The 27,292-nt window shown below is 32.0% G+C and overlaps 3 protein-coding genes across 6 annotated transcripts; 2 read left to right on the top strand and 1 right to left on the bottom strand.

The window, feature by feature from the left end:
• The first annotated feature begins 6,381 nt into the window (after window positions 1–6,381).
• On the top strand, window positions 6,382–7,915 carry LOC137816522 (uncharacterized protein At4g06744-like). The gene has a single exon (XM_068619697.1). It carries the CDS (start codon window positions 6,519–6,521, stop codon window positions 7,800–7,802), a length of 1,284 nt encoding a protein of 427 aa, XP_068475798.1. The 5' UTR covers window positions 6,382–6,518; the 3' UTR covers window positions 7,803–7,915.
• A 2,834-nt stretch (window positions 7,916–10,749) lies between these two features.
• On the top strand, window positions 10,750–13,598 carry LOC137816521 (uncharacterized). The gene is made up of 2 exons (XM_068619696.1): window positions 10,750–11,177; window positions 12,867–13,598. Exons 1-2 carry the CDS (start codon window positions 11,019–11,021, stop codon window positions 13,230–13,232), a joined length of 525 nt encoding a protein of 174 aa, XP_068475797.1. The 5' UTR covers window positions 10,750–11,018; the 3' UTR covers window positions 13,233–13,598.
• A 793-nt stretch (window positions 13,599–14,391) lies between these two features.
• Window positions 14,392–25,047, bottom strand: LOC137816520 (kinesin-like protein KIN-4A). Of its 4 annotated transcripts, none has more exons than XM_068619691.1 (26): window positions 24,695–25,047; window positions 23,454–23,600; window positions 23,224–23,373; window positions 22,832–23,085; window positions 22,134–22,315; window positions 21,924–22,048; window positions 21,411–21,447; window positions 20,792–20,883; window positions 20,570–20,677; window positions 20,245–20,358; window positions 19,959–20,046; window positions 19,687–19,799; window positions 19,341–19,439; window positions 19,148–19,261; window positions 18,933–19,049; window positions 18,774–18,854; window positions 18,354–18,425; window positions 17,904–17,997; window positions 17,649–17,680; window positions 17,475–17,572; window positions 17,296–17,394; window positions 16,927–17,148; window positions 16,017–16,179; window positions 15,500–15,655; window positions 15,092–15,418; window positions 14,392–14,886 (listed from the first exon to the last, which is right to left on the bottom strand). In XM_068619691.1, exons 1-25 carry the CDS (start codon window positions 24,812–24,814, stop codon window positions 15,203–15,205), a joined length of 3,093 nt encoding a protein of 1,030 aa, XP_068475792.1. In that variant the 5' UTR covers window positions 24,815–25,047; the 3' UTR covers window positions 14,392–14,886; window positions 15,092–15,202. The 4 variants fall into 4 exon arrangements, with proteins under 4 accessions (XP_068475792.1, XP_068475793.1, XP_068475794.1 ...); XM_068619692.1 differs by having other exon boundaries at window positions 14,392–14,880; XM_068619693.1 differs by having other exon boundaries at window positions 19,687–19,796.
• Window positions 25,048–27,292: the final 2,245 nt, after the last annotated feature.

The following is a 27,292-nucleotide window of genomic DNA, read 5'->3' as shown; positions in this document are numbered from 1 at the left end:
CTCTGTGGTTTCCCACACGAACACGATTCTACAGTGAAATTTCAGATATTTGGCCACCATCTTTATTAATATTTTTTTTATAAATTTTTTGGATATATAATTTTATAAAATAAGAAATAGAAAAAAAATCATAGCTATATATTAAATAAATGTATTTGTGTATTATTCCCTTTACAAAGTCTACACACTTAACATATACCTTATATTGTGGGATTTTACTCTTTAAACATGTTTATAAGTCAATGGTAGTTAAGAAACTTGTAAGATTACACATTTCTAATATTTATAAATTAATTGACGCCATTGGAATGTGAGTATTTAAAGTTACACGTTTTCAACGTCTAAACACTTAATCGATATCATTAAAATATATGGTGTTTAAAATTATAAAATTGTGATCATTGAAAAAAAAACATATGATTAACCTTCAAAATTATACATGCTTGAGTAAATAAAATAAACCTAAAATTTACAATATATTATACTTTCAGTGTTATACAATATTTTAATTCCTTCAAATACTGTATTTATCATGCCATTTTAGGTAACTTTGTAATTACCCGAAAAGTTTGTGTTTGGTAAACAAGTTTGGGTTTTAATAGTTTGTGATGTATTTTGAAATTCTACTATAGGTTTAACTATAGGTATAATTTTAAATATTTATTTAGATTTTATTAAAAAATATATATTAAGTTTCGTTTGTACTTGTACTTGTATAGACTTATAGAGTCTATATAGTATATAGTACCGATGAAAATAATTGTCTCTGAAATTCTCAGTCCTTTCTTCTTTGTTTTTCTTTTTGTGTTCAGTCCTTGATGTTTGTTCGCTCGTCCCTTCTCTTCTTGTATGCTCTTTAATACTTGGTAAAGAGAAAATCTGTAAAAGGTTATCTGACGATAAATTGATAAAAATGTCTCTTACTCTTGTGTAACAATACTTATTTATAGTGTTAATAGTGTACTATCTCGCTTTTAGGTCGTATCTAGCGTATATATTCAATAGAACAAAACAATATTAGCTGATTTATCCTATGGTTACCAGATTTATAGGGGGTATTATTTGGATTTATAAGATGTTACTTAATTTTCGCATATCTACTTATTTGATATTTAATGTAACCAATCAATCCGGCCAGTCGATCACTGATGTCAAGTGATGCGACTCGTTTGACTCCAATCGGTACAATATCTATCTCTAGATAAGACGTATTTTTTTCCCTTCTACTTCTAAAATTATTTTATTTTATTTTTCCTTTTCCTATGTAAGATAAACATTTATTAGTTTTAACATTTTATTAAATAAGACATATTTACATGAATAGAAAGCAAGTTTATTATTATTTTTATTATTATTTAGATACTTTTATATCGTTATATAATTTATTTACCAACAATTATCGGTATAAGCAGTAGCTAATTGTGTCATTTATCAAAAAATCTATATTTCAAATCAAGGTCTTTAGCAATATTAATCATTCTTTTGCGTGATAGTTCTAATATAACGGTTAAAAAAGGTTATATAATTAATTTTAACTATTATGTTATATACAGTAATTATTTCACTCTTTTAGGATTATACTTCGATATATTAATAGTGATAGATGATTGAATTTTATTACTTTTATATTACATTGTGTATTTTAACTTTGTGTTTACTTTATTTTAAATATCTTGTGTTCATATGTCATTTTCGTGTTAATTTTGAACAAAGATATTATAAGACGTAGTATAAGATTAAACATGAAAAATATGACAATTGAAAGTAAAATGACTATAATGAAAATAAGTTATCTTCAGCTAAAAGATTATAAGAGTTTAAAATTAATTAAAAATATTCTTAAATAAATTCTATCAAAAAATTTAATTTATATACAAATAGGATATAAACATATTCATTTTATCCTTTACATTTACAAGTTATTTTAATTGATAATTTTACAGAATTTATAATTTAATCGTACGCCAACTTTTAATACAAGCTTTCAATTTTAGCTACCATATTAACATCCAACTACCTTTTTTACCTATGATAAAATATTTTTTATTTATAAGAAATTAACACAAGAATATAATAGTTCACCACCATTATATTTCTTGTCATTTGTATAATTACATTGAACAATAATTTAGTTGTTTGTTTAATTTAGTAAGTTATTAGCAAAATATCTCATAATTCACGTAAAAGGTTTCCTTTATTAAAAACAATAAGAAGTTTAGTCTCGTAAAAAATGGATCTTGCCCCATAAATAAATTGGTACTGATTTTATATTTTTTTTCTTCCAATTTTCATTAAATTTTCTTATAATAGTAAATGCAGCTTTCTTTGACTAAGTTTTATTCATCATAAATTACTTGTAGACATTATAGGTCCACATGTTCAATATCCAACGATATTTTCTAAAGTTATTTTGATACTATTTAAGAGAACCATAATCTTAAAAAGTATTTTTCCACAATGAGTTTTTTTAGTATAAAAGCATTCAAAGGAAAATGGTAATTTAAAAAAGAAAAAACTTAGATATTTTTTTTTATAATATTAAGTATTTGTAACAGTTTATAATATTGTTCTAAAGAATTGTGGTTTATACGCATCCAAATTTGCGAATGGCCATGTAAGACGCAAATTGATAAAATTATTGTGAAACTTTCCATTCTTCACGTTTCCAACTGCATCTAGGTCTGACATTAGACAGAGACATCAAAAGCAAAAAGACAACAAAAAAGTTACGCACGACGAAAATGGGAATCGAAATATATAATAAATTAATTATGTTGGATGTTTTTTTTTTTTTTTTCTAAAATAAGTTAGTACAATCCTTCTGTCAAAATTATGATCACAATTTGATTATAGTAGCATAGGATTATTCTTGTTGGTGTGATATATTCGAAAATTTAAGTAATATATTTTAATCACAGTTATGTTAATCTCCATTTACGGTAACAAACATACAAAATAAACATAATTTTTAAGAAAAATATATGTTATTGTTGAAGATTCACATCTACTAGAGATTAAGACATTTCAATGTATATAAGTGAGTGCAAACCTCAACTCATGAACCGATTTTATAGGGTTGAGTAATGCTTAAAGTCCACTCTGTAATATGGTATCATAATCATTTTGAGTCTATTTTAAGAAAGTGTTTGTTGGACTTATCAAACTACATGCTATCAGGCTATTATCGGATCATCCACAATATACCATCCCACACATTATCACTCTCGGTATGAGAGATGTGTGTTGAATATTTCCCATCGACTAAAGATTAAGACATTTCATCGACGTGAACATCTGAACAACCTTCAGGTGTTATTAATTTTGTGTGTGTTTGAGCTTAAATTAAGCTCACAAAAAAGTTAGCAAGCTTCTGAAACGTGTTTTTTCTTGTTCTTATTTAATTGTAAGATTTGGGTTGGTGTTTTTTACTTCTTGGTCTCTTTTTGTTAGCAGTTGTAACATGGTGATAAGTGGATAAGAAGTTGAGAATTAGACGCAATTAAGATATGTGTGGTTATAAGTTGGATTCATCGTTTGGTTTTTGGTGGCAACTGCTTTATCTGCATTTCAAAGATTCTTTTTTGTTGTTTTCTGCACCCCACAAGCATTCCAGTGAACCTTCCTCCTCATGTTGCAACTTCTTTTCATATATTAAATTAATAAAACATCACTTACGACATCAAATATATAATATTTTGATGACTTCAAAATATTAATATAAAAGTTAAACAGATTTTTTTTTTTTTTTTTTTTTTTTAATTTCCGTTAGCAAATTAATTTTGGCTAATGTTGTGTTATTTATTATTTGCTCTTATAGTGTTGTTATCATCCATTTAATAAAATAAATTATATTAATTATTTTAAAGAAATTCAGAATTATAGAACAAAATTAAAAATCAAACTTACTTAACTTAATATAAACTATCCATTAATAATAATCATTTTTTTATAATATATGCGATAACAAATGTTGGTATGTCCCCATTTTCCAAAAATTGTTATATAATTTATAATCTAAACTAACTGAGTTTCCAATTATTTTAAGAATACGGGTTGAACATTATTTCTTATACTTTATTTAACTTTTTTAATTACTTTTATATGTGTTTATAATTTTTATATTTTCAATACATTAATTTAAAATACACATTAATATTAATAGGATAAATATTTGATTCGGTATTAGTATGATAAAAAAATTACAGTCTTAATACAAAAAAAATTAATTTAATTTTGTTTGAATTCTATTAACGGTGGTTGAGGAATTAAACATGTATTTGGTTTTTAATAATTATTACATATATTTATTAAAGATACAAATTAATATTAGTTTGCAATTAATCTTGAAACGAGTCTTTTATCTTTTATTTTTTTATAAATTTAATATCCTTAATAATTATTTTAAGATTAATTGTATATTAAGATTATTTTTTTTTAATTTAATATATGTTACAACTACTAAGAGCAAACACAACGTGCTCAATTATGTTGAAACATTTTTTTATTGTACTAAAAAAATAAAATATATCAATACTTATATGATTATTTGCTCTTATTTTATATCTTTTTCCAGCTAATCAGAATGAATATTTTTTTTTATATTTCACATGTCTATAACATATACCAACTTCTTTTTTTATATTTCACATGTCTTTAGTACATACCTACTTGTGTTTTTCGTCCCTTATAAAAAAACTAAAGTTTATGACAAATTAGGTTAATCCATTTAATATACTTAATGCACAAATTAAGGGAATATTAACAAAATGATTACATCTGAAAAAAAATACAAAAGTAAAGTTATATTGTTAAAAATGAGAAATTAGATAAAAACACATGAATAAAATTAGCCACAAAAATCTATCATAGTTTTTATTTAATTCAATCATGATATATTAACGGTCTAAAAGTTTTTATATTATATTGTAATATTTCATAAGAGTGTTAAATTTTTAAATATTACTTTGACAATTATAGAAAACTAGTTTCAGAATGCATTTGATGTGTTATGAAAAATTCGTTTCAGAAGGTAGTATTTTAGAATTTCTGTTATGAAAATCCTGTTGTAAAAGTTCTATTTCGAAAATTCTGAAAAGTTTGTTCCAGAAAATTTCTAAAATAGATCATCCAGAAATCAGTTCTACAAGAGTAAAACAGTTTAAAACTTTTGTAGGTGCGTTTAGAAATTATGGGAAAGCATGAAAAAAAAACCCCATATAATTATAAATGAACATTGGGTTTTTGACGAGAAAGCCTAATTTTGTTGGGCTCAGAGAAGTTTTTGCAACTGACCCACATGTATTTTAGAAGAGTATTTCTTCCTGCACCGAATCATTCTTCTTCCTGTACCCTATCTTTTTTTTGAAATACCCAATTTACCCTTGATAGTTTTATTTGAAAGTGTGACTTCCGTGGCTTTCATGGTAGAGGTTGGTTTGCAGGTGGCATCGTTGCAGCACCAAAATTGGAAGATTCTCAGTGAAACGCAAATAGTAGAAAGAAAAGGAAGGAGGTGCCGACCAGGGTTATTTTAGTCCATTCACATTTTTGATAGGGTGCAGAAAGAGAAATGGTAGGTGCAGGAAGAAAAATGATGGGGGTGAAGAAACACCATTTTTGAATTAGACTTGGAGCCAGAGATGAAGGGTGTGTTTGTTTTTTCGTTTAAAACTTTAAAACTTTTATAACTAAGCTTCATAATGTGTGTATTTCACAATGTATATCCAAACATGCACGAAAACTAGTTGGAACAAATTTAATAAATATTTCTTTATATAAATTTAAAAAAACAAGAGTTTGATCTATGTATTTGATTTACTACTTTCAAATGTCATTTTTTACTATTTAAAACCTTAACCTAATTTATTTTGTTGTAACGTTACTTATTATATAAACTTATTTTCAAATATACTAATATATTTAAATTTATATAAATTATAAATTATCTGTTGGACTGCAATTAATATGTTTATCGTAATTAAAGACATATTACATGATTTTTCATTGATTTAAGATTTTTCATTGATTTAAGGCATATTATCTTATTACATTTCAAACATGTCGATCGGTAGTGAATATTCCTATCCTAATCGGTATAACATTAAATATTTCCTAAAAAAAATACAAAATCTACAAAATTAAGTAAAAGGTCTATTGAAGTAATCATGTTTTTGTGGATGTTGTTTTCTATATATAATATTTTTTGCTATGACACAAATTTTGCTAGTTCATTGGATTAGGATGTGATATAGTGAGTGTGGGTGACCCAATATGAGTTCACTGATAATATATGAATCCATGAAAGTATTTTTAAATATATATAATGAATAGAAGAAACTGATTTGATAAATATGGTGTGTAAGAATGAAATGTGACGAGCATGTGACGAAACATAATTGTTTGGATTATTGAAGCTGAAGTGCTTGTTGAAAGTTGGCCTAATATAAACTACACCTCTTTGTGCCTACTTTGCTTCAGAACCAAAGAAAGTGTGTAGAGTTGAGGAGAAAGCAGACAACATGAGTAGCATTCCTGCAACATTGTTGGTCTCAATTTTGTACCTCCTCTTGGTGTCTGTGCACATGTCACCACGTGATGTTAACATAGACACAAAAAGTCTCAGAAGTAGTAGCAGTGGCCACAGGAGCAAAGGAACCAAAGGTTGCAACCACAACAACAATCTATTGGACACAAACACAACCCCATGTCAAAAATCTACTACCATTCAAGCAGTTCCAGCTTCTCCTACCCTTGTATTTGCAGACCAAAGACTTCAAGTAGTGTATCCAATAATCCAAAAATTCAAATCTACCATCACCTCAGATCCTCTAGGAGTGACCAACACTTGGGTAGGATCAGACATATGCAGCTACAAAGGCTTCTACTGTGACACTCCCCCTGACAACACTTCTGCCACTGCTTTGGCTTCTATTGACTTCAATGGTTTTCAACTTGCTGCTTCCACCCTTGATGGCTTCATTGATAACCTCCCTGATATTGCTCTCTTCCATGCAAATTCCAACAATTTTGGTGGCACCATCTCACCCCAAATAGCCAAACTCCCTTACCTCTATGAGCTTGATGTTAGCAACAACCAATTATCTGGTCCTTTTCCCTCTGCTGTTCTAGGCTTGAGTACTTTAACATTCTTGGACTTAAGGTTCAATTTCTTCTCTGGGCCAGTGCCACCACAAATATTCATACAGAACCTCCAAGTCCTTTTCATAAACAACAACATCTTCACTCAAGGGTTGCCTGATAACTTAGCCACCACTCAAATTCTCTTACTCACCTTAGCAAACAACAAGTTCATGGGTCCAATCCCAAGAAGTCTTCCCAAGGCTTTGGCCACTCTAAGTGAAGTGTTGTTCCTTAACAACCAGTTAACAGGTTGTTTGCCTTATGAGATTGGTTTTCTTGAAGAGGCCACAGTGTTTGATGCTGGGAACAACCAACTGACAGGTCCTTTGCCTTTATCTTTGAGTTGTCTTGAGAAGGTGGAGGTGCTCAATTTGGGTGGTAATCTTTTGTATGGCATGGTGCCAGAAGTGGTGTGTGCAGGGTTGGTGAATTTGGTCAACTTTTCATTATCAGATAACTATTTCACTCATGTGGGGCCACTGTGTAGGATTCTGATTCAGAGAGGGGTTCTTGATGTTAGGAACAATTGTATTCCTGATCTTCCCTTTCAGAGATCAGTGATTGAGTGTGCTGAGTTCTTTGCAACACCAAGGATGTGTCCCTTCATGTGGTTTTATAGCTTCATCCCTTGTAAGCTTCCTTTTCAAAATCACACTCCTTAGATGCCTAAGGCATTTGGGTTGCAATTTTTATCTTGTTTTCCTTTCTTTACCTTGTAACTCAACTCTGTGATGCTCCATCCATGTTCTAATAATTTCTGCATTTCAAATTTCAAGTCAATGTTTTCACCTGATACATTATCACTTCCAAGTCATAATTCATAACCCCTTTTTCCAAATAGCCACAGATATTTGTATGACTCATTTTGGTTACACTAGGCAACAGTAAATCTAGTTCTGTAATTTCTAATCTCAATACTATTAATCAATATAGTATCAGGAAGGAAATTAAACAGTAGAGTAGAGACAATTTCAAAAACTAAGAAAAGGTACTTCATCAACTGTATAAGCAGAGAATCTAAATTTCCAAAGAAAGGGCCTTTTTCTAAAGCATATATGGTCCTAAAATTTGTGTTAATGCAAGGATAAGCAATTGTTTTTCTTAGCTACCACACTATCTTTCTTTTTTCTTCTTTCCATATGATGATAACATAACTAATGGCCTGGTCCCTCATGCATAAAAAGTAACTCACATGGCAAGTGAAGTAAAGACAAATTAGTGAAATTACAACATTTCATGTATGGTTTCTAGATAAATGCTAATTTATTGTTACACAGCATAACTTTCGCAATCTTGCACAGCACTGATTGATGAGACATGCAGACAGTTTTCTGTTCATTTTGACAAAGAAAAAGAAGAGAAAAACTAAGGGAAATTAACTCAACTGCTCCCATGATTAGGAATTGATAGGTAATGAATGTAGTTCAGCCATGCATGGCCATGCGTTCCAGCTCAAAAAGAGACCAACAATGCATAATTTTATTATTAACGGTGTGATATTCATCTGAACAGCCTTGTCACTAGGCACTGTTCTTGGTTTTTCTAAGGTTTTAAAGGTCAACGGATACATGCAAATAAACCAAGTGGGAGGCCTTTTCCTTGTTTTTTTCTTGGGAAACCAAATTATATATATGAAGTGTGCAAAGATGAGAGTGGATTATGTTTGTGTACTACTTGACATATGCATCAATAAACCTCATTCAGTTAGGGCCATTTTTTAAATGATGGTGTTGGAATCACAAGACCAATCATGTTATTGAACTTAAAGTGTATAAATGAAGATAATTTTTACATTACAAATTAGTCTTATAGTATTGGGTTAGAGCAAAATCAAATCTTAAAGAAAAGGTTTCAAGGGTTATTTCTAACTATAAAATGGGCATTTCTGATGCAATATTGCAGAAGTTGGCTATGATTTGTTTGTATGTTTGTGGGGTGCAAGTGATTATACTGCAGCACAGTGGCAGTGGTAGTGTTAGGTGAGAGGCATGGTTTTTTAAAATAAACAGAAAAAACAAAATACCATAACTTAACACTTTTCTTTTCTGTGATGCTTTTTTTTATTGGTTGGAAAAAGTTTTGGGATTTGCCTTTTCCACTTAACACTCAACTTATGTCATTAATTGAGCTGGATAGAATGGAGATTTAGTATAACATTAATACAATACTTTTCTCTCAAATCTTTGTTTTTTTCTATTCAATTTTTTAATTATTTATTTTTAAAATAAATCTTTTATTGACCAAAATCTAAAAGCTTAATGAAAAATTATAAATGAATCAACAAAAAAAGTTTAACCTTATGATTTACATAGCCAAAACAAAAAAATAAAATAAAAAACTAAAAAATCCCTATAAAGTTTCCAAATTTTTAATTAATTTGGTTACATTTTTCCTTAATTTTTTTTCTCTTGCAGTTTATCAATTAAAATATGAAAATATGTAAAATTCCAAATTTTTCTTCTTTCTCCTCAAATTCTTTTACCACTCTTTATCAAATGTTTGAATGTTTATTCCATTATCTCTCTTTTTTAATTTGAAGTTGTTTGTAAGGTAGGTAGAAAAAACAAATTGAGCAAATGAGAAAAATTCCAAAACTTATTTTCCCAAGATTTTTAATTAAAGATAATGTTAACTGTTTTTATATTATTAGTGTGTAACCTATTGGTGGTGAAGATTCTTTTATTGTTTTCTCCTCTCATTTTTTTTAAGAAAAAGTGTCATCAGAAAAGAAAAGATAAAAAGTAGGTAGAAAAAGAAAGGAGAAGTAGGTGTACAATGGGTTTTGAAGGGTACAAGAAGAAGGAAATTGCTTCCTGCATCTCCTCAATTTGAACCTGCACCCCCATATCTTTCGAAAAGACTATTTTACCATTATTTAAAAGTGACTTTCGAATTATCTGTATTGAATTTTTTTCGAATTTTTTCTTTTGGAATTCATAAAATATATTTTGAAAAATATTTATCAGAATAAACTTTTTAGAACATATATAATACTGGAATGCGTTTTATAAATTAGTGTTTCATAAAAAGTTTTTTGGAACATATTTCGTGTACTGTGGAAAGAGCTTTCCAAAAGTCATTTCACATGTTCTGGAATGGATGGGACAATTTAGTCATTTCACACAATTGTAAGGTGCAGGTTAAAAAATAGCCGTGCATAAAGTAATTTCCCAATGAGAAAGAATCCGAATATTGGGAGTATTTTTTTTTGTACCCAACAAATTTTCCCCTGCACCACATTCTTTTTGAAAAAGACTCTTTTACCCTTTTAAAAAAATGATTTGTAGCTTATTTCTTTTTGAAATATTTTTGGAATATATTTTATAAATTTCGGATTTATATTCTGAAATTCAAAACATGTGTTCTGAAAATGATATTTTGAAATATCTCCAAAAACACCTTTTGCTTACTAAAAACCCTCTATTCCAGAAACAGCCAAAACTTTCAAGAATAATTTGGATATTTCAAAAGAATATAAGGGTGTAGGAAGAAAAATATAGGGGTGCAGGAAGAAAAATATAGGGGTGCAGGAAGAAAGACCCGAATATTGAAAGTGAGTAATGTGGGCCCAGCCCAAACAAAGCCCGAATGAAACACGAAATCATAAATGTGCTTGTTGTTGCTGTGAGAAATAGACAGATGAGCAGAAAGTGCTAGAAGTAACTGGCACCATTTTTACAAGTTCTGCACTTCCTTCACTTATTCACAATTCCTTTTTTCATCACACAATTATGATGAAAAGCTTCAAAATTAGATATTAAACATTAATAGTTCTTGCTGTAAGTACATAGAATCAATGTGACGGAGACACCGAATAATAATAATAATTATAATAAAAATTATTGAAGATAAAGAGTAAAGGAAGAAAAGATCATAAGATGGATTCGGAAATGATGGAAGCGGAAGCATCATCATCATCATTGCCATCATCGCAGCCGCAAGTTTTCAGTTCCGGCCAAAACGACGTCGTTCGAGATTTTCTCACATTGGCTCGCCAGCTCATCACTCAAGGCAAACCTTCCGAGGCCCTCCAAGCTGTAATCTTTCTTCTTCTTCTTCTTCTTTTCAATTTTTCTTTCTTTCTTTATCTTCTTTTCAATTCTTCACTTTCAAGATTTCATCTTTGATTCTTTTCTTTGTTAATTTGTGTTCTGGGCTGTAAATTTTCATCTGAACCAACTCTGAAAAAAAGGCTCTAGGGTTGGAAAGAAAACTTCCCGTGGAATGATTCACTGTTTTATAAGCTGCTAAATGAATGGAATTGAGAAAAATTAGGGATTTTTTTTTTCTGGGGTGGAAAACATTAGGGATATTTTATGAGCTGGTGTTTTCCACTAAGATAGTCTCGATTTGAATTCACATTTTCACAATTTGCTGTGAAGTGGTAGTTTGGTGCTAAAGGAGTTATAAATTTGTTGCATCAAGCATTTGGGGGAGTTTTGAATTTTGATTCCGGGATAACTCACTTGTCTTGTGTGCCATAACTGTTGAAAGTTTTGCTTTAGGGTGTGTTAGATTTTATCATAAAATCAAATCTTATGTTCATAGTGTCTGAGTTCATGAATAAAAATAAAAGTGTTTCTTGCACTTGTGTGTGCTAGTTACTCTCCTTCTGGACTTCTGCTTGGACGTTTCAAATTCTTGTATGAGTGGAAAAGACCAGTGTTATGTATCTGTGACATGTGCTTAAATCTCAAAAGAACTCACCATGTATACCGAATTACGGATATGATGAAAATGGGGTATTATCAATTTATCATTCAACTCCCCAAAGTCTCTGCTAAATTTTATAAACATTTTAAAGTTCCCCAATTTGTAGGACATTGGAGGATTTTAAACATCTAAACAATGGCCAGTTAACTTAATCTGTGTCCATTTCCTTTCTCCCTTCAGTTTGATTAGATTCTTCCTTCTTCCTTCCTCTCCCAACTCCCAATTTACCCTAAAGTACTCAGTTAGCATGGCCCAAATAGCCATTTACATGATTTTTGTGAGGCACATAGCACTGAAACATAAGTTCATACCTTTTAAAAATTTCTTTGCTTGCATCATCAAAGTGGAGTTATTGTTACATCTTAGAGTGTTTAATGAAGTCATGGCTTTTCTTAATGAGAAAATTTCCGCTCCATTTCCTACTCTCTCCAGTTTTTACATTATCAAACTTTTAGGACAATAAATGTCTCTGTTCATATAATGTGTTGGTCATATAAACAAACACAGTTCAATTTTCCAATATTATGATGGCTTGGTGACATGAAAGTTTCATCTTTGTTTCCGATGTCTCTAAAACCTAGATAATAAAAAGTGATGTGAAATCATCCATTCAATCAAACATTCCATATGCATAGAGAATTTTCCTGTTGTGATGCATGAAACATGAACCATGTTCGTAGAAAGTGCTATATACTTGCCAAATGTGAAAAAAAGGCCAAAATCTAAGAGGGTGTTTGGTTGTTATCCAATTTCAATAGTTGAGGGTGTTAGGTTTGTTATCTGATTCATTTATAGTTTATCTGTTTCATAGTTTTGTAAAGCAAATAGTGAAAATGACTAACTTGTATTCCCATTTAAAATTTAGGTAACACGAAACTAAATGATAACAATGTAATATTCTTGTAAGAAATAGCGAACGTATATGAACTGTAAGTGAAAAACAGATACGAACCAAACACTCCCTAAATCCACTCATCTTTTGGGTGACTGATGTTGAACTATAACTGGAACAGGTTGTTGCAGCAATGAGGACTAGAGGTGGTGATGAAGCTGTTTTTCAGTCCTTGCATCGTGCTCGAGAGTTGTACAGAAGTAGACTGCAAGAGAATGCTGCAGTTGATCAGCTGGCTTCTTTGTTTGCTGAGTGTGCTATTGCCGAAGCTCAACCAGTAGTGAATGAAGCACCTGCTAATAACATGACCAGCCCATCAATTACAGCAGACCCAGATGCTAATGGGACTTCCATACTGGCAGAGAGTGGGAGGATGCAAGTAGTGTTGGATGCAGTTTCTGATGGAAGCAGCTTCATCTGTTTGAAATGTGGAGGCCTTGTTAGTAACCATAGGAAAGAGGAGCATTATGCATACTGGTGTTGTTAATCTCTTTGTGCTGTGGCTAAGGTTTGCTGTCTGCTATGCTGATGCTACTTTTTTTGTGCATCTTTAAGATGGAACCGGTGGAATGAGCCAACTTCTGAGTGCCTTAATCTTTTATCTTTGGAAAAGTCATTCTGCTGTCATAGTGGAGTGAATTGCCAAACTGTGTCCTTTTGAAGACTTCAATGCTGTAAACCATACCCATAGAGAATTTTCTTCAGTAAACTTGGGATGTCTATGTTGACTCCAACGTGTTCACTATTACTGTTTGCCCCAACAGTACCTTGTGTAATCTTTACTACATATTTTTTGCGACCACTTAGAGTTGTATGTTCGAGTAATAATAGCAAAAATAATACTTTTTTTTCATGTGGAGAAAGTAATCTGTTTTCACCATTTCCTGACATTATATTGGAAATATGAAATGCGTTGTAATTATTGAAAGTTCTAATCAAGTTTTAAATATTTTATAAATTTAGAACGATTGAAGACGTAAAGAGTGAATTGTTGGACGCCTTTCTGATGGATAAACTGATAGTAACTTAAAATTTAATTGTTATAAATTACTGGGTACTTAATAGAAAATAAAGTTAAGTAGAATAATTACACGAGAATTTTTGAAGTGAAAAAATTTTCTTTGACACGGGATCTAATTTAGAAAATGTCTCAATTATAAACGTAAGATTACAATATATTATAAACGTAAGATTACAATATTTGTTTCTTTCATTCTATGAGGATAACACTCAATATCATCCAACAAGAATGACTGTCTAGCATTTCTAATCTCATACTATGCTTGATATCAACTCTCTTTTACTCTTCTAAGTTGCTTACTTTTTTTTTCTTATAAATTCCCTTTATATAGAGAATGAGGGAAGACTTATTCCTTTGTATAGAGAATAAGGGAAGAGTTATCAGTTATCTTAGTTTGGATTTTGCTAGCAGTAAAATTTAGAAAGCTAAAATATATGTAAGCAGCTTGTGTCTGTTGTTTGGGCAAATATCTTAATTAAGGTCTTTTTGAATAATTACCAATAAGTTGTTTTTATGTAAGTTGAAAACAGTTTTTATAAATAAGTTCTTCTAAACGAGTACTGAAGGTGCAGTACAAAACAAATATATTGCCTGGGATATACGAATGATTAAAAGGGGGGAAAACTGATTAAAAATTTCCTTGCTACAAACTCTGGTATGGTAAATTACAATCTCTTTCAATATAGTTAATGTTCTTTACACACAAGACCTAGGTAAAACAGAAGAGTTTCCTTCTGTTGCTTTGTGACAGAGAAGACTACAGTATATCTATCAACAAAAAATCAATGACTGACAAACACAGTAAGACCATGGTAACTTACAACTTATATAAGTAAGAAATAGAAGGCCCTCAATGCACATTTCGAATACTGGACAAAATAATATTTCCTTTTCTCCCCTTCCTTTTCCAAGACAGGTTACACACACAATATTCCAAGATCTTCGCAAATGCCTCGAAGCAAGCAACTCATATCCTATTCTTGATTATTTGGGAGGCCTTCGGCAACATTTTTACACACCTCACAAGATGCTCCATATGCAGCAAACAACGGAAACATTTCCAACATTCGGGCAGTATATATAATGTTATTGTCAGCAACCATTAATTATTACCCTGCAACTACAAACAAAACAAGTAATCTCAGATCAATGCATCTCTATTTAGTGGTAAAAGAAACTAAGAAATTTTTTGTATAGTTACAATGAAGTCATCCATGATAATTAGCATAAAATTAACCAACAAATAAATTATATATAATTTTGGAAGGTTGTATAGCACAGGGGTTGGTTTGATGTTGTGTAAAAAAAGTATGAAGGGTAATTACCTGCACCTAGATTTTGGCTTTTTGCAATGCCTTATGTCTAGGATTATTCTTGTAGGTTAAAAAATGAACTGAGCCAACAGCAAATGGATGATCAATGCATAGCTTTCAGATTCACATGATATACGGCAAAGCCTGTGAGCGTGGCCTTGCTCTCATGATTGTCTCATCGCTGTGTCGAATCCATTCAGAAAGTTTCCATGGTTTCTGCCACTTCCATTTGAATTGTAGTAGCCACTGATGGTGGCTTCTTTTCCACCTCCATAGCTTGCCAGAACTTTGTCCTACAATTGCTAGTTTTTTCATTGACAGTTGCCCAATGGGTACCATCTGCATTGGCAGCAAATCTCACATCGTTAGCCCAATGAAAATGGGTATAAATTTAATGTAAATGGAGAATGAATAAATTACCCTTCTACTCTGATCTATAAATGCTGCCGACTCCCTCACTTGGCCATTAGTGATGCCTGGCATATATTTGCGCTGTTTCTGTACTGGCACAGACTCCGGAGATAAAGGTTCCTTGATGTCTTCTGCACAGTGTTTCAACGAATTTGGAGAGTTTTCCTGTTGGCAGAGAGCGATGATAATTAACAACTGAAAATGAAAGTTATAAATTGTTGACAATTACAATGACTCACAAAAGTAAAGATATCCTATCAAAAGTTAGTCACATAGATCACACGAAGACAATAATATACAAAATCCCCATTAAAGGAGATAATCACTATAAAGCTATATAAAACCATAGAATCATAAGCTTTTTATGATTTAAGCGAGAAGAAAGCCAATTTCTTCTGTTTAGAAGCCTAACTTTTGTCTAAAACAAGAGACTAATCTGACCTTTTCGGCAGCAGCACTACAGCTATTTTTATTTTTTAAATTTTTAGTTGTTTTTAGCATGAATCTTAAGCAGATAAGATCTTACAGAAATTTGCGTAGCCAATGTGGTTGCAATAGCTTGCTCTCTCACTCTTAGTTCCTTCTCAGCTTCCTTTCTCTTGATTTCACTTTGCCGTAATAGACCTACAAGTTCTTTGATTTGATCTTTCATTTCCCTGATCTCGGTGTCTTTCTCCCACAGTTGGCACCTGTAGTTAGCATCTAACACTTCAATTTTCCACAGTATAGAAAATAATGTCATATGAAACACAGTAAAACAAGTGATTGTATATTGTAATTTAACCTGACCAATATTCATATACATTCCACTCATTTTGTAGCTTTATGTAAAATAAATCACACCTCACATGTTAAATATTCAGACCTTCAGCAGGAAAGGGAAAACGACCATAGACCATTCAAAACAATTATTTTCCTGCTAGTTTATTGCTTATCAAGCTCTAGTAAAAATCATGTTAATGGAGATCAAAGTATCAAACCAGCAACAAGATTCCAGGCGCTAAGGGAATCTTGTCATTAAAGGTATCGTTTCAATTCTATCACGTAAATATTTAGTGCAAAAGAATCATCGAATTAGCAAGATAACAGAGCCAGATATATGCATATGCAAAAGAAGAAACTCACATATATGGTACACATCGTTAAAAAAAAATTGTATGTGCATCTTGGAGTTTATCTCCTCTATCTCTGCTTTATTCCATTAATAAAAAAAGTGGACAAAAGATGGCAGATTATTTTTCTAGTGTTTTACATGAATTTCTGATCCTTGTGGGAAAAGGCTTTTGTTGTTATTTTTTTTACATGAATTACTGATCCTAGTGTTTGATGAATTAAATCAGATGTGGACATAAAACATGCAAATTTCGGCCACTGACATTTACATTTCTCTTCTTTGAGAGATAAAATATTAAAAGTGTTTGGGTTAAACAAAGCACCTAGCATCTCCAACAGAATTGAACAAATACTGAAGCAAATTCTTGGCTTCTCCCATTGAGCGCAACTGGTTCCAGCGTCCTCGGTTAGTGAAGGCCCGTTCACGTTCTTCTGCCTCAGAAAGTTGAGAAGCCATTGCCACTAGTGAATTAGATGATATGCTTAACATGCTCTCAAGTGAAGCTATTCTGGCCATTCTTGCATTTGGTGACATGGAGGATGCTCTGAGAAGAATGACAGGTGTTAAAAGAAATCATGAAGAGAGAAATAGTCCTTTTATAATGCATGTTACCATTTGGAAGAGCCAAAAAAAATCAAAACTAACGAGATAAGCATTAATAAACTTAATAATATTTATTTAAGAATCAGACCTAGCAAATCCGTTCTTTCCTCTTGGAGGACTGAGACCCTTGGCAGCAAACCCGTTTACTTGCTTTAACATGGCCAACTCCTCCGCAAGGGCAGCTCGCCTGTAGCAATATCACGATATTAAATATTACAATGCAGATCAATCAATAAGAAAGATAATTTAGGAATATAGATTGCTTACACTTCACTTTGCTTCTCATACTCAAATCGAACTTCATGCTCTTTTACCATGACCTCCAGCTCTTGATCAAGCCACCGTTGTAAGGGCTTCTCATTGCTCTAAACAATAAACTCAAACTTACTTTATGAATGGAATAGATAATCAAGCAAATTTAAGGAGATGAAAGTTTATTACCTGTCCATTCATTCCACTTCCATTCAATGCAACTGGAAAATGAAATGTGATTAGAATTTGATAAGAGTAAAAGGGAAGAGTTATTGCACTAAAATCCACACGCTCTTAACTAAAAGAGAGTTTCCTATACTTGAGGCATTTTAAAAGATATATCCATTTGAAACGACCTGGTAAAATTTTCCATGTCTCATGGAAGACATGCCAAATTGCAAATCATTAAAAATGAGCATATTCTGTGCCAAAAGCAAATCATACCCAAAGTGTCTCGGCCAGAAGATTTACGAGCTTCTAGCAACTCCTTTAACCTCTTGGTGGCCATTGCTGCTTCTTCAGTCTTCCTCTGAAGGACCTAAAGGAAATATGCAGTTGTTAAATATAACAATTCATTAAGAAAATTATCACAGCATTGATGGTTATGCGTGTTGGGTAGCAATTAAATAAAACAAATGCAATAATGAGATTTCATTTTCATTTGGCTTTTTAAAACCTCATCATAAAACACTGTTTTAGTTCATTGCATGAGCATGAATGAATATTAATCTCTAAAGGAATATCTACATAATGAAGGCATCATTCGTTCCATATTCATTGATATTTTCCACATAGTTATGCACTGGTGATTAAACTGCTTAACCCAACACAAATAAACCTGTACGATTAATCTTGATAAACAAGTAATTTGTAAAACAACTTATCAATACTCACCATTTTCTGGCGCTGATTTAAAGCTTGCAGCTTATGCCGTTCAAACTCATTTCTCCTTCCTTCCTTCTTTAACTGTATTTGCAAACATATATTTAATACAAAATCATAGAATACAAGTGCAGTACAGATGAGTAAATCATGTTTAAGAGATTGATTAGTCATGATCAACCATCACACTGCCTATCACTAATTCTACCTCTTGAATTTGAAGTCATTCAAAATCTTGAAGCAGCACACACCATTTGGACTTAAACTAATAAGTTAAATATTATTTCATGTTTACATTTTCATAAAGAAAGATTGAACTATAAGTAATATTTCATTTAGGAGAAATAGTAACTGCCAAACTTTCTATACCATAAAATAAAGGTGAGGTAAATGACATATTAAATAAAAAATAAAAAAGAGGGCTCGACATACTTGCAGGAGCTCTTTTTCTCTAGAAGCCTTCCATTGTCTAAACTGTTCAGCCTCTTGTTTTATCCTATGTTGCAGTTGAACCTGCAATCATTATTCAATGTATAATAAAGAGTATATTGAGTGATCCAAACTATGGTATGAAAAAGTAGAAAAGTCAACCTTCTGGGCCTTTATGGATTGTATTTCATCTTGCAATCGCTTCGTTGCTTCATCACTTTTTTGCTTTTGCTTCAGAAGCTGGACCTGACTCTCCTGTTTCTTCTTCAGATCAAGAATCTAGCAATAAATGTTTTGAAATTATATTAGCGATTTAGAACTGTTTGAATCCTAATATTTTAAATGAAAAATAAATGGAAATAGAAAAGTCTCCTCACCTGGGCTTCAAGTGTTTTCAATTTTTGGGCATGGATATCCTCTGATTTCTGCATTTGTCCATCAGAATTGGCAGCAAGATTTTCAACTTCGGCCAGAAGATGGTCCCTCTCTCGCTGCATACATAAATCAGGTGCATATATAAATGTGAATTTTATGTAGGAGCAAAATAACTTTGCAGAACTCCTATTGAACCTGAACAGCTCTTTTCTCATCCTCCAGTTCCACTATCTTCTTTCCAAAGTGATGCTTGAGTGCTTCAGCATCGGATATTCCAAAAAGCTTCATCTCAGACTGTGAACATCAATCCCAATACGTAGATTAATATACAAAAGAGAGAAGAAAACCATTCAATGCTTCTGTCATGATTACTATTTGACTTTGGATCAATCCAAGAAAAAAACTTCTCGCGGTTAATTTAATTTAATAAAATTACATGACAGAAGTTACCCCCCATAATTCAGTTGATTTAAATGTCATCATTTATTGATGCATAATATGTCACACTGTGTCTTTAATTATATATAAGTAGTGTTACTACCTCTTTTTGCTCCAAGCGTTTATTCAATTCATGTAACTCTCTATCCATACTATTTTGGAGAAGAGTATGCTCCCACTCTTTTGCTACTTCTTCGATTTCCCTTGAATCGCCTGCTAAATTGGCAATTGTAATCCGGATCATAGAAGTTTAATAATCACACTTGGCTAAATTTAAAAAGTAGTAGACAGTGTTACAGAACAGGATGAAGGAAGTTGCAGCTTCAAAATAGGCAATATTAACATTATTAAATCCTGGCCAAAGAAGATGCTGACCTGTTGTTTCACTCATTGGATAATCAGAGGTTGTTATAGGTAAGCCCCTCTTAAGACCATCCGCCTTTGCATTACATGTGCTATTATCCTGAAATATGAAATTTTAAAAATTAACGTACGGCCATAACAGCTCATATCCTGAATTTACTTTCGCTCGTGGCTATTGATAACAGAAATAATTTGAAGTAGTGGAATGCAAATACCAAGATGAAGAACACATTTAAACACTGAAAATTTGTGAGGAAATTATTGAGTAAGATTATCAACAGAAGAATCAGAGGCATACATAAGCATCCTTTTCACATTGTTCTACAACAGAGCATCTACTGCGGTGTTCATGAAGTTCACAACGAAGATCCTCATTAGCTGCTTCAAGCCAAGAAATCCTTTCCTTGAGGACCTAATCAATTATAAAATGATTATATATTGAAGTGCATGTACAACGAAGCCCATCACCCAGGTACAGTTAAGGATAGTATTTTTTCTTTTAAAAGACCAATATGATGAGCATTGATTGGTCTCCAACTGTGCACCATAAATTATGTCCAGTCAATGTTACTTACCACTACCCCATCATAGGAAATAAATTAAAATTAACACAAACGAACTACCTGAACTTCCTCAGAAGAGCCACCAGAGCGAGCACAAAGTTCTGCTTGCAAATACTCAAGTTGTTGTCGCATTTTTAACATTTCATTGGACATGGGATCTCTATTGACCTATAGAAGAATAAACCAAAGATGACCATCAGTGTCTTTTGTAAAGGCAACCAATAATTTTCTCAATTTTGTGAGATGAATGAAAATGAACATAAAGGTTAGACAGAGACTTACAACAGGCTTGTTTTGGATGTTGCGTGCACGATTTGCATACTTCAAAGTGTTGAGGGTTTCCTCGGCATTAATATCAGCAGGACTTATGCAGGCTGGGACAAAAATATTTTTCAAGTAATAAGAAAAATTATAAAGTTAACATCTTGGACAAAAATACTTCTTTAGTAAGAAGAAAAGTTATACATTTAACAACAGTTTCTCTAATATGCACCCCGACAAAGATGGGGGAGGGAACCAGAACACATTGTACAGCATTTCAATATTTGTCATCAATCATTAACTGAGAAGCTACCAGAGGTTCAAATCTTCTTAAAATCATTCCCAGAGATTGGAAAAAAAAGTATTTGAGAATACAAAATCCACACACTCTGAACTTCTAGGCATGGTTTAATTGGTTTCTAATATTTCTTCCCTGGTACATAATGTTCAGACCGAAGACACAACTGAGTTTATGAACTTGAATATCGAATACAGGAAGAAATTAGAAAAAACCATATGAAATATTAAGCATGAGCTCCATGTTAGAAATGTTTATTTGAAGCTTATCGTTTGAAGGCCAATGATAGAGAGAGGGGGAAAAGTAAAATTGATTGGTATAGATGCAGGGAAAACAGCCAACCTATCATGACGGTTCTGCTGTTACCGCCAAGTGAATCCTGCAAAACAATTTAACTTCATCCATAAATAAAAAATAAAAAATAATTAAATTAAAAAAATCAAAGAAAGAAAACTTGAATATAAATTCTTATAAGCATGTTTCTGTTTTATCTGTTTTTCTTGGTTAAATTACTATGTAGGTCCCTAAATTGTTTGGAAAATTTCAAATAGGTCTGAACTATTTTTTTTAATCGGTCTTTGATCATGTGATTTTTTTTAATTGACTCCCTAGGTTTATTAACACTACCATTTGAAAATTCACAAATAATTCGGGCCTACTTAATAATTTAACCCTTTTTCTTCTTATACAATAATATTTGTTTCTTTTCTTCTAGGAAACAGTAACTATCAAAATAAATCATAAATTTCTTCTTCTAGGAAACAGTAACTATCAAAATAAATCGTAATTTACATAAAGGCCTGTGTGAAAATTTAGTCAACATAATGCAAGACGGAATATATATAGATCTCAAACCTGCAAAAGCCTAGTAAGTTTACTGTCCCGATAAGGAACATGAACTCCTTCTTTTCTCTTCTTTTCATCACCAAGTGCACTAATAACATTACCAAGTGCTAGAAGGCCTTTGTTAATGTGAACTCCTGTTTGAAAGAAAGATATTATTAGAGAATTCATGATGATCAGAAGCAAGTTTAGAAGATACTAGTGAAAATGTCACTGCCTAACCTTCCTTAAAACGCAGACCATCAGACCCTGTTCTTTTAGCTCGTTCTGATCCAGCCAGATCTACCAAGTGCAACTTGGCACAAAGATATTCTTCATTCATTGTATCACTTAAACTGACCTCACCGGGACTACTGAACTTCCGCATTTGCTCTAAAGTGATGGTGAAGATAGCATGTGAACGACTGGTTGAACACATAACACATAAGAAGAATAAAGTAATAGAAGTGCACTCCAGAAAAATAAATATAACAGCATTTTGACGCACGGATTTAAACTATGGAGGCTGAATTGATGCCAACTGATAAATTTCTGAATGATTCATTGGAAAATATTACTAGTGTAGCTGACTGCAAGCATTCTTACAGATTGCAATGCCAAAAGTTTCAATTATTAGTCATTCCCTTAACTACAAAGAAATACAATATATTTGATATGGAACTGCTTTAAAGGAAACAATTGAAAGCTCAGATTGATTTAAGCCATATGAAGAGTTTAAAATCAACAAGTAATTTACAAACCATGTATTCTGTTAGCTCTTGCTTTATAATCTAAATGTCAGTGTACAGCTCATGCTCCAATGATATTTTTCGAGCATATTTATCCAAAATTAGTTTAAAGATCCAAAAAGAGATAAAACAAATATTTAATCAGAAATGAATTTATGCATTTAAAAGATGAGAAGGAAATCTATAAGCAACCTGGATTGGTTGTTCATATTTGTGCTCCCAGTTGCTCTACTCAATGATCCTTGTTCTAGGCAAGCAGCCATTTCTTTTAGAGTTGTAACACTGACTTCAGTAGATCCTGCTAGAGTAATTACTCCATTTGATGACTCACGAATTTGTATTGGTGGTTTCCCAGGAATAGTCACTTTCCCTGCATGTCCATTTGCAGTTTCTGGTTTGTTCATAGATGATGGGTCCAGCAAGTCCCTTACTTCTTCTTTAAGAATCTTTTAACAATTAAAATTCTTTGTTAGATGCTTAATCTAAACAATTTCACAAATATGAAAAATTTTAATTTCAGATATTACGGCAGAATTTAACTTTGACAACCTAGGCTGTACATCTTATCAAAGCGATCAACTGACCTCGATAAAGGAAACATGCAACTGAAATTCGATCTGATGCTTTAAGGTCTCAATTTTGTCAAACAAGGAACTCATAACTAGGGGTATTATTCCCTCTTGGCAACCATCTTTAATGCCAGTTCCCATGGTGTAGGTTTTCCCAGAACCTGTCTGCAATGGAGTGAAAATGTCACATACCAAAGAGGAACAGGTGTAATGTAATGGCATGTAACTTGGAACTGTAACTATACCTGACCATATGCGAGAACAGTAGCATTATATCCTTGGAACAAACCATCGACAAGGGAAGCAACACATTCACCGAACATGGCAGATGAGGGAGAACCAGTGCTCCCATAAACATGATCAAATGTAAAGGAATGGGCACCAATTTGTACCTGTATCATAGTCACAGTAGCATATAACTCGACCAAAATTTTGAAGTTACTTAGGATACTACTGCACTATGCTATCTGAGAGGGAGTATCTAACTAAATAATGTTCATCCACGCATTAATCTACATAGAAAAATATACGGTGTGATAAATTTCCTTAAAGTGAGAAAATGAGTAATACTTTTGAACCAACAACATATACAGATATGAGATATGTTCGTCACTTTAACCTACTACAATTTAAAAATAAAAATAAAGTCGTCTGTTATATCCTTACCAAATACAGAAGTAGAACATTGACATGATTCAAAAGTAAGTGTTTTCCCACTAATGCACAAACCAAATAAGCCATAGTCTAAATGGCACAAGAAAAACCACTGCGTTAATTCACTAACACCATCATATCATTCAGAACGCGCTCACAATCTCTAGAAAAAAAAAATCATTCAGCCAACGAGCTTGTAGCTCAATTGAGACCAGCTTGCAGTCTCTCTAAGTCGGAGGTTCAACCCTTCACTAGCTCATCGTCCCCCATTTTTATCAAGATGTTCACACTTCACATCACCAATGTAAAATGTAACCAGTAAAACGAAACACACAGACAAAGAGTTACTATCTTCAATAAGGATACGAGTTTAAGGATTCCATCAATAACTAAGTTCACAAATAATGTTTCGCAACCAACAGGAGTGGTCTAGCAGAAGGAGTAACTCTCCCATAACGTGACAAACCAAGACTCGAATCCTACTGAAAAAGGTGTCCATAATTGGTGCCTTAGAGTGTTTAAACAAGATTGACTCAGATTTTACAAACCGAGCCAGTTCGCAAAATGTGCTGGTGAAGTCCGAAATAGAAAGACGTGAAACAAACACTTCCCAATCAAGCAAGCATATAATCAGATCATGAAAGCAACTTCAAATTGGCAAACAAACTCTCTCTAAATTAATTCTGCAAAGCAATCTCGGATCCAGATCTCCGATTGCAAGATTCACCAATTCTTAAAAAGGAAAAGGAAAACAAACAATGCAAGCAACAACTGGAAGCTGTTGCTCATAATTACACAGTGATCAGTGACACATTGCGTTGAGTAAATGCACCTGAGGCTTCCCTGCAACGACGCTCACGCAGTCCTTGCATCCCTGAACCTTCTCCTCGCCGATGAGCGGTCGCACGTGGACCGCCACCTTCACGCAACAATCCTCACCTGCTTCCACCATCACAGCAAACAAACGAAACACCGAACACACCTCAACTCAGAGTAGTGCGTGGTGTTTTCGAGCTGAATGCGAAAGAGATCAATTCAATTTTTCAATTCAATTCAATTCAATTCAATTGGCTCTTTCGCGCATTGTGTTCATTCGCACATTGTGTGCGGAGTAAACAGAAAGAGAAAGAAAAAGAAAGCCTGTTGTTGTAGTTGTCTTTGTTGGTGTTGATGCAGTGAGTGAGTAGAACAGGAGCAGGAGAGAGAGTAGTTATAGTTGGAGGAGGAGAGAGAGAGGGAAGGGTAGTTTGGGAAATTTCAACTAAGGTATTGGAGGTAACTGTAAGGACAACAACTATTATCATTTCCCCTTTCCATTCTCTACCCTTTTTCTTATAATCTCCGTTTACCATTTTGCCCCTCTCTTTTTCACAACGGCCACCTGCTTCACCATAAAAACCTCTACTTCCTGCTTAATTACCACTCTGCCCCCAACATTTATTTTTCTTTAAAAAAACATTTACCTCCTTACTTCAATACAATTTTAGGCACCAAAATTCTTCCAAAGACAATCATGTATTCCTCATGAGAGACCATATATTCAATCACACTAGATAATCTTAGACAATATTTCTTTAGAATTAGTACACATCTCAAATCTAAATATAATTTATCTCAAAATATTTCTTTTCTGTTTCATCAATAAAGTCTTACATCACTTACGAGATTAATTATAGTTTAAATATGCATTATTTCCTTAATCCATGAAGAATCCTTTTAAAGATAAAATTGTGACAGAATTTCGAAGTTTAGGAATCGAAGTCAATAAGAATTTAAATATACTTTTTTACCTTAATTTATTAAGAAACATTTTTAAAGAAAAAACTCTTACATAATTTCGAAGCTTAAAAGACTAGATTAATGACAGTTTAAATATATTTTTCTCTCTTAATTCATAAAAAAACTCTTTGAAAGATAAAATTGAGAGAGAATTTCAAACTCCAAAACTTATTAAGAAATTTGAGATGGAAATATATATATTTTAATTAAATAAAGAAGCAAAAGTGAAAGAGAAATAGGAGGTGTGAGAATGGAGTGTAGATTTGAGAAGAAGAAAAGAAGGAATAAGAGACAGCGCAGAAAGCCACGTGATAGAGCATTATGGGAGGGAGGGAAGCTTTGAAGTTACACCGTCCTTATCACACACGTTCACATTTCACAGGTGCCATACCACTTTTCATGCTATCTTCACCAACACACTCCTCTTCTCTATCATATGCTTATGTAATATGCCACTTCCCCATGCACATTTCCTTCTAATACTACTCAATTTTCATTCATACTTTTAACATCCCATTCACACTTTACCCAATTTGTACAAAGTAAAAAAGTCCCTCAAAGATGAAAAAACTGAATCAATCAAAAAAATGGTTCTTAATCCAATTATTTTAATAAATTAACCTAGTAAATTATTTCGACCTCAAATCTAATAACTAGCATAATTAGGATTAATCATTGTATCTGAAGTATTGTCTGTTTTGAAAATCCTTAAAAAACATCTCAGTAAATTATAAGAATAAGATGCATTTGAAATTATCATTAACCTAAACGTGAGATTATATACAAATTATTTTCTAACATTTCACAAATTAGTGGTAAATTTTACCTCAAATTTGCATAAATACTTAAGAAACCAAAATGAGAGTGTTGAAATAAGTAATTCATAGAATTGAAAATTAATAATTAAAAAAGAGTTTATGGCATTGGATAAACTAAGGCTAAAAGAAAATTAGTATAGAGACCCACTTTGTCTCCACTGGACATATCCAGCTGGTTGCTCTCTTACTTCACATGCAAATGCAACTTAGTTTCCATCATATGGTGGAACCCATCTCTTTTATAATATACATACACACTTTAGTTTTTTTTAATTACTTTTTATAACATGTGCATGACTTTTATGTAAAACCTTTTATATTTACACTCTATAATCAGATATTTTTATTAATCTGATACTAATTTCATCTTTTAATTATTAAAATATGTAAATGGAGTTAACCAGCATGGAATGACATTATTTGATAATTATAAAGTGAAAATAACTATACATATATCCCATAATTCTTTTGATATATTTGAAATGTAATTGAGTGACGTGACCTTGAAAAGTGGAATATCCATGTCATTTTCATTGAAAAAACGTGTGCAGTTTTTATAGGAGCGTTACGAATCAAAATGCGTCATTCTAATTCTCTCCAGAAATATATTTAGGGTGGATTCATAATCTAAAATATTGTTTGAATTTATTTTAATTTGTTTGAGAATTTCCCTTAATATAAGTATGGATATAGATTTTTTAAATGGGGTGGGCATGTAGATAGTTAAGTATATATCTATTGTTTTCATATTTATTTTTGTTTTAAATTACTAAAATATTTTTAATTTATTATATAATTTAAAAAAATTATAATATTTTTTTATAATTTTTTAT

Source organism: Phaseolus vulgaris, chromosome 1, assembly GCF_000499845.2.
Source record: "Phaseolus vulgaris cultivar G19833 chromosome 1, P. vulgaris v2.0, whole genome shotgun sequence".
NCBI classification, from domain to species: domain Eukaryota; kingdom Viridiplantae; phylum Streptophyta; class Magnoliopsida; order Fabales; family Fabaceae; genus Phaseolus; species Phaseolus vulgaris.
Note: the sequence above shows the minus strand (reverse complement) of the source record. Positions and strands in the feature narration are given on the sequence as shown.

Excerpts from the sequence above, each read along its gene's own strand:
- LOC137816521 (XM_068619696.1), top strand. The coding sequence starts at position 11,019 with ATGGATTCGGAAATGATGGAAGCGGAAGCATCATCATCATCATTGCCA. Across the intron at positions 11,178-12,866 it reads CTTCCGAGGCCCTCCAAGCT|GTTGTTGCAGCAATGAGGAC; the intron begins GTAATCTTTCTT and ends TAACTGGAACAG.
- LOC137816520 (XM_068619691.1), bottom strand. The coding sequence starts at position 24,814 with ATGGTGGAAGCAGGTGAGGATTGTTGCGTGAAGGTGGCGGTCCACGTG. Across the intron at positions 20,884-21,410 it reads CAGCAGAACCGTCATGATAG|CCTGCATAAGTCCTGCTGAT; the intron begins GTTGGCTGTTTT and ends TTTTTGTCCCAG. Across the intron at positions 19,262-19,340 it reads ATGAGAAAAGAGCTGTTCAG|CGAGAGAGGGACCATCTTCT; the intron begins GTTCAATAGGAG and ends TTATGTATGCAG.
- LOC137816522 (XM_068619697.1), top strand. The coding sequence starts at position 6,519 with ATGAGTAGCATTCCTGCAACATTGTTGGTCTCAATTTTGTACCTCCTC.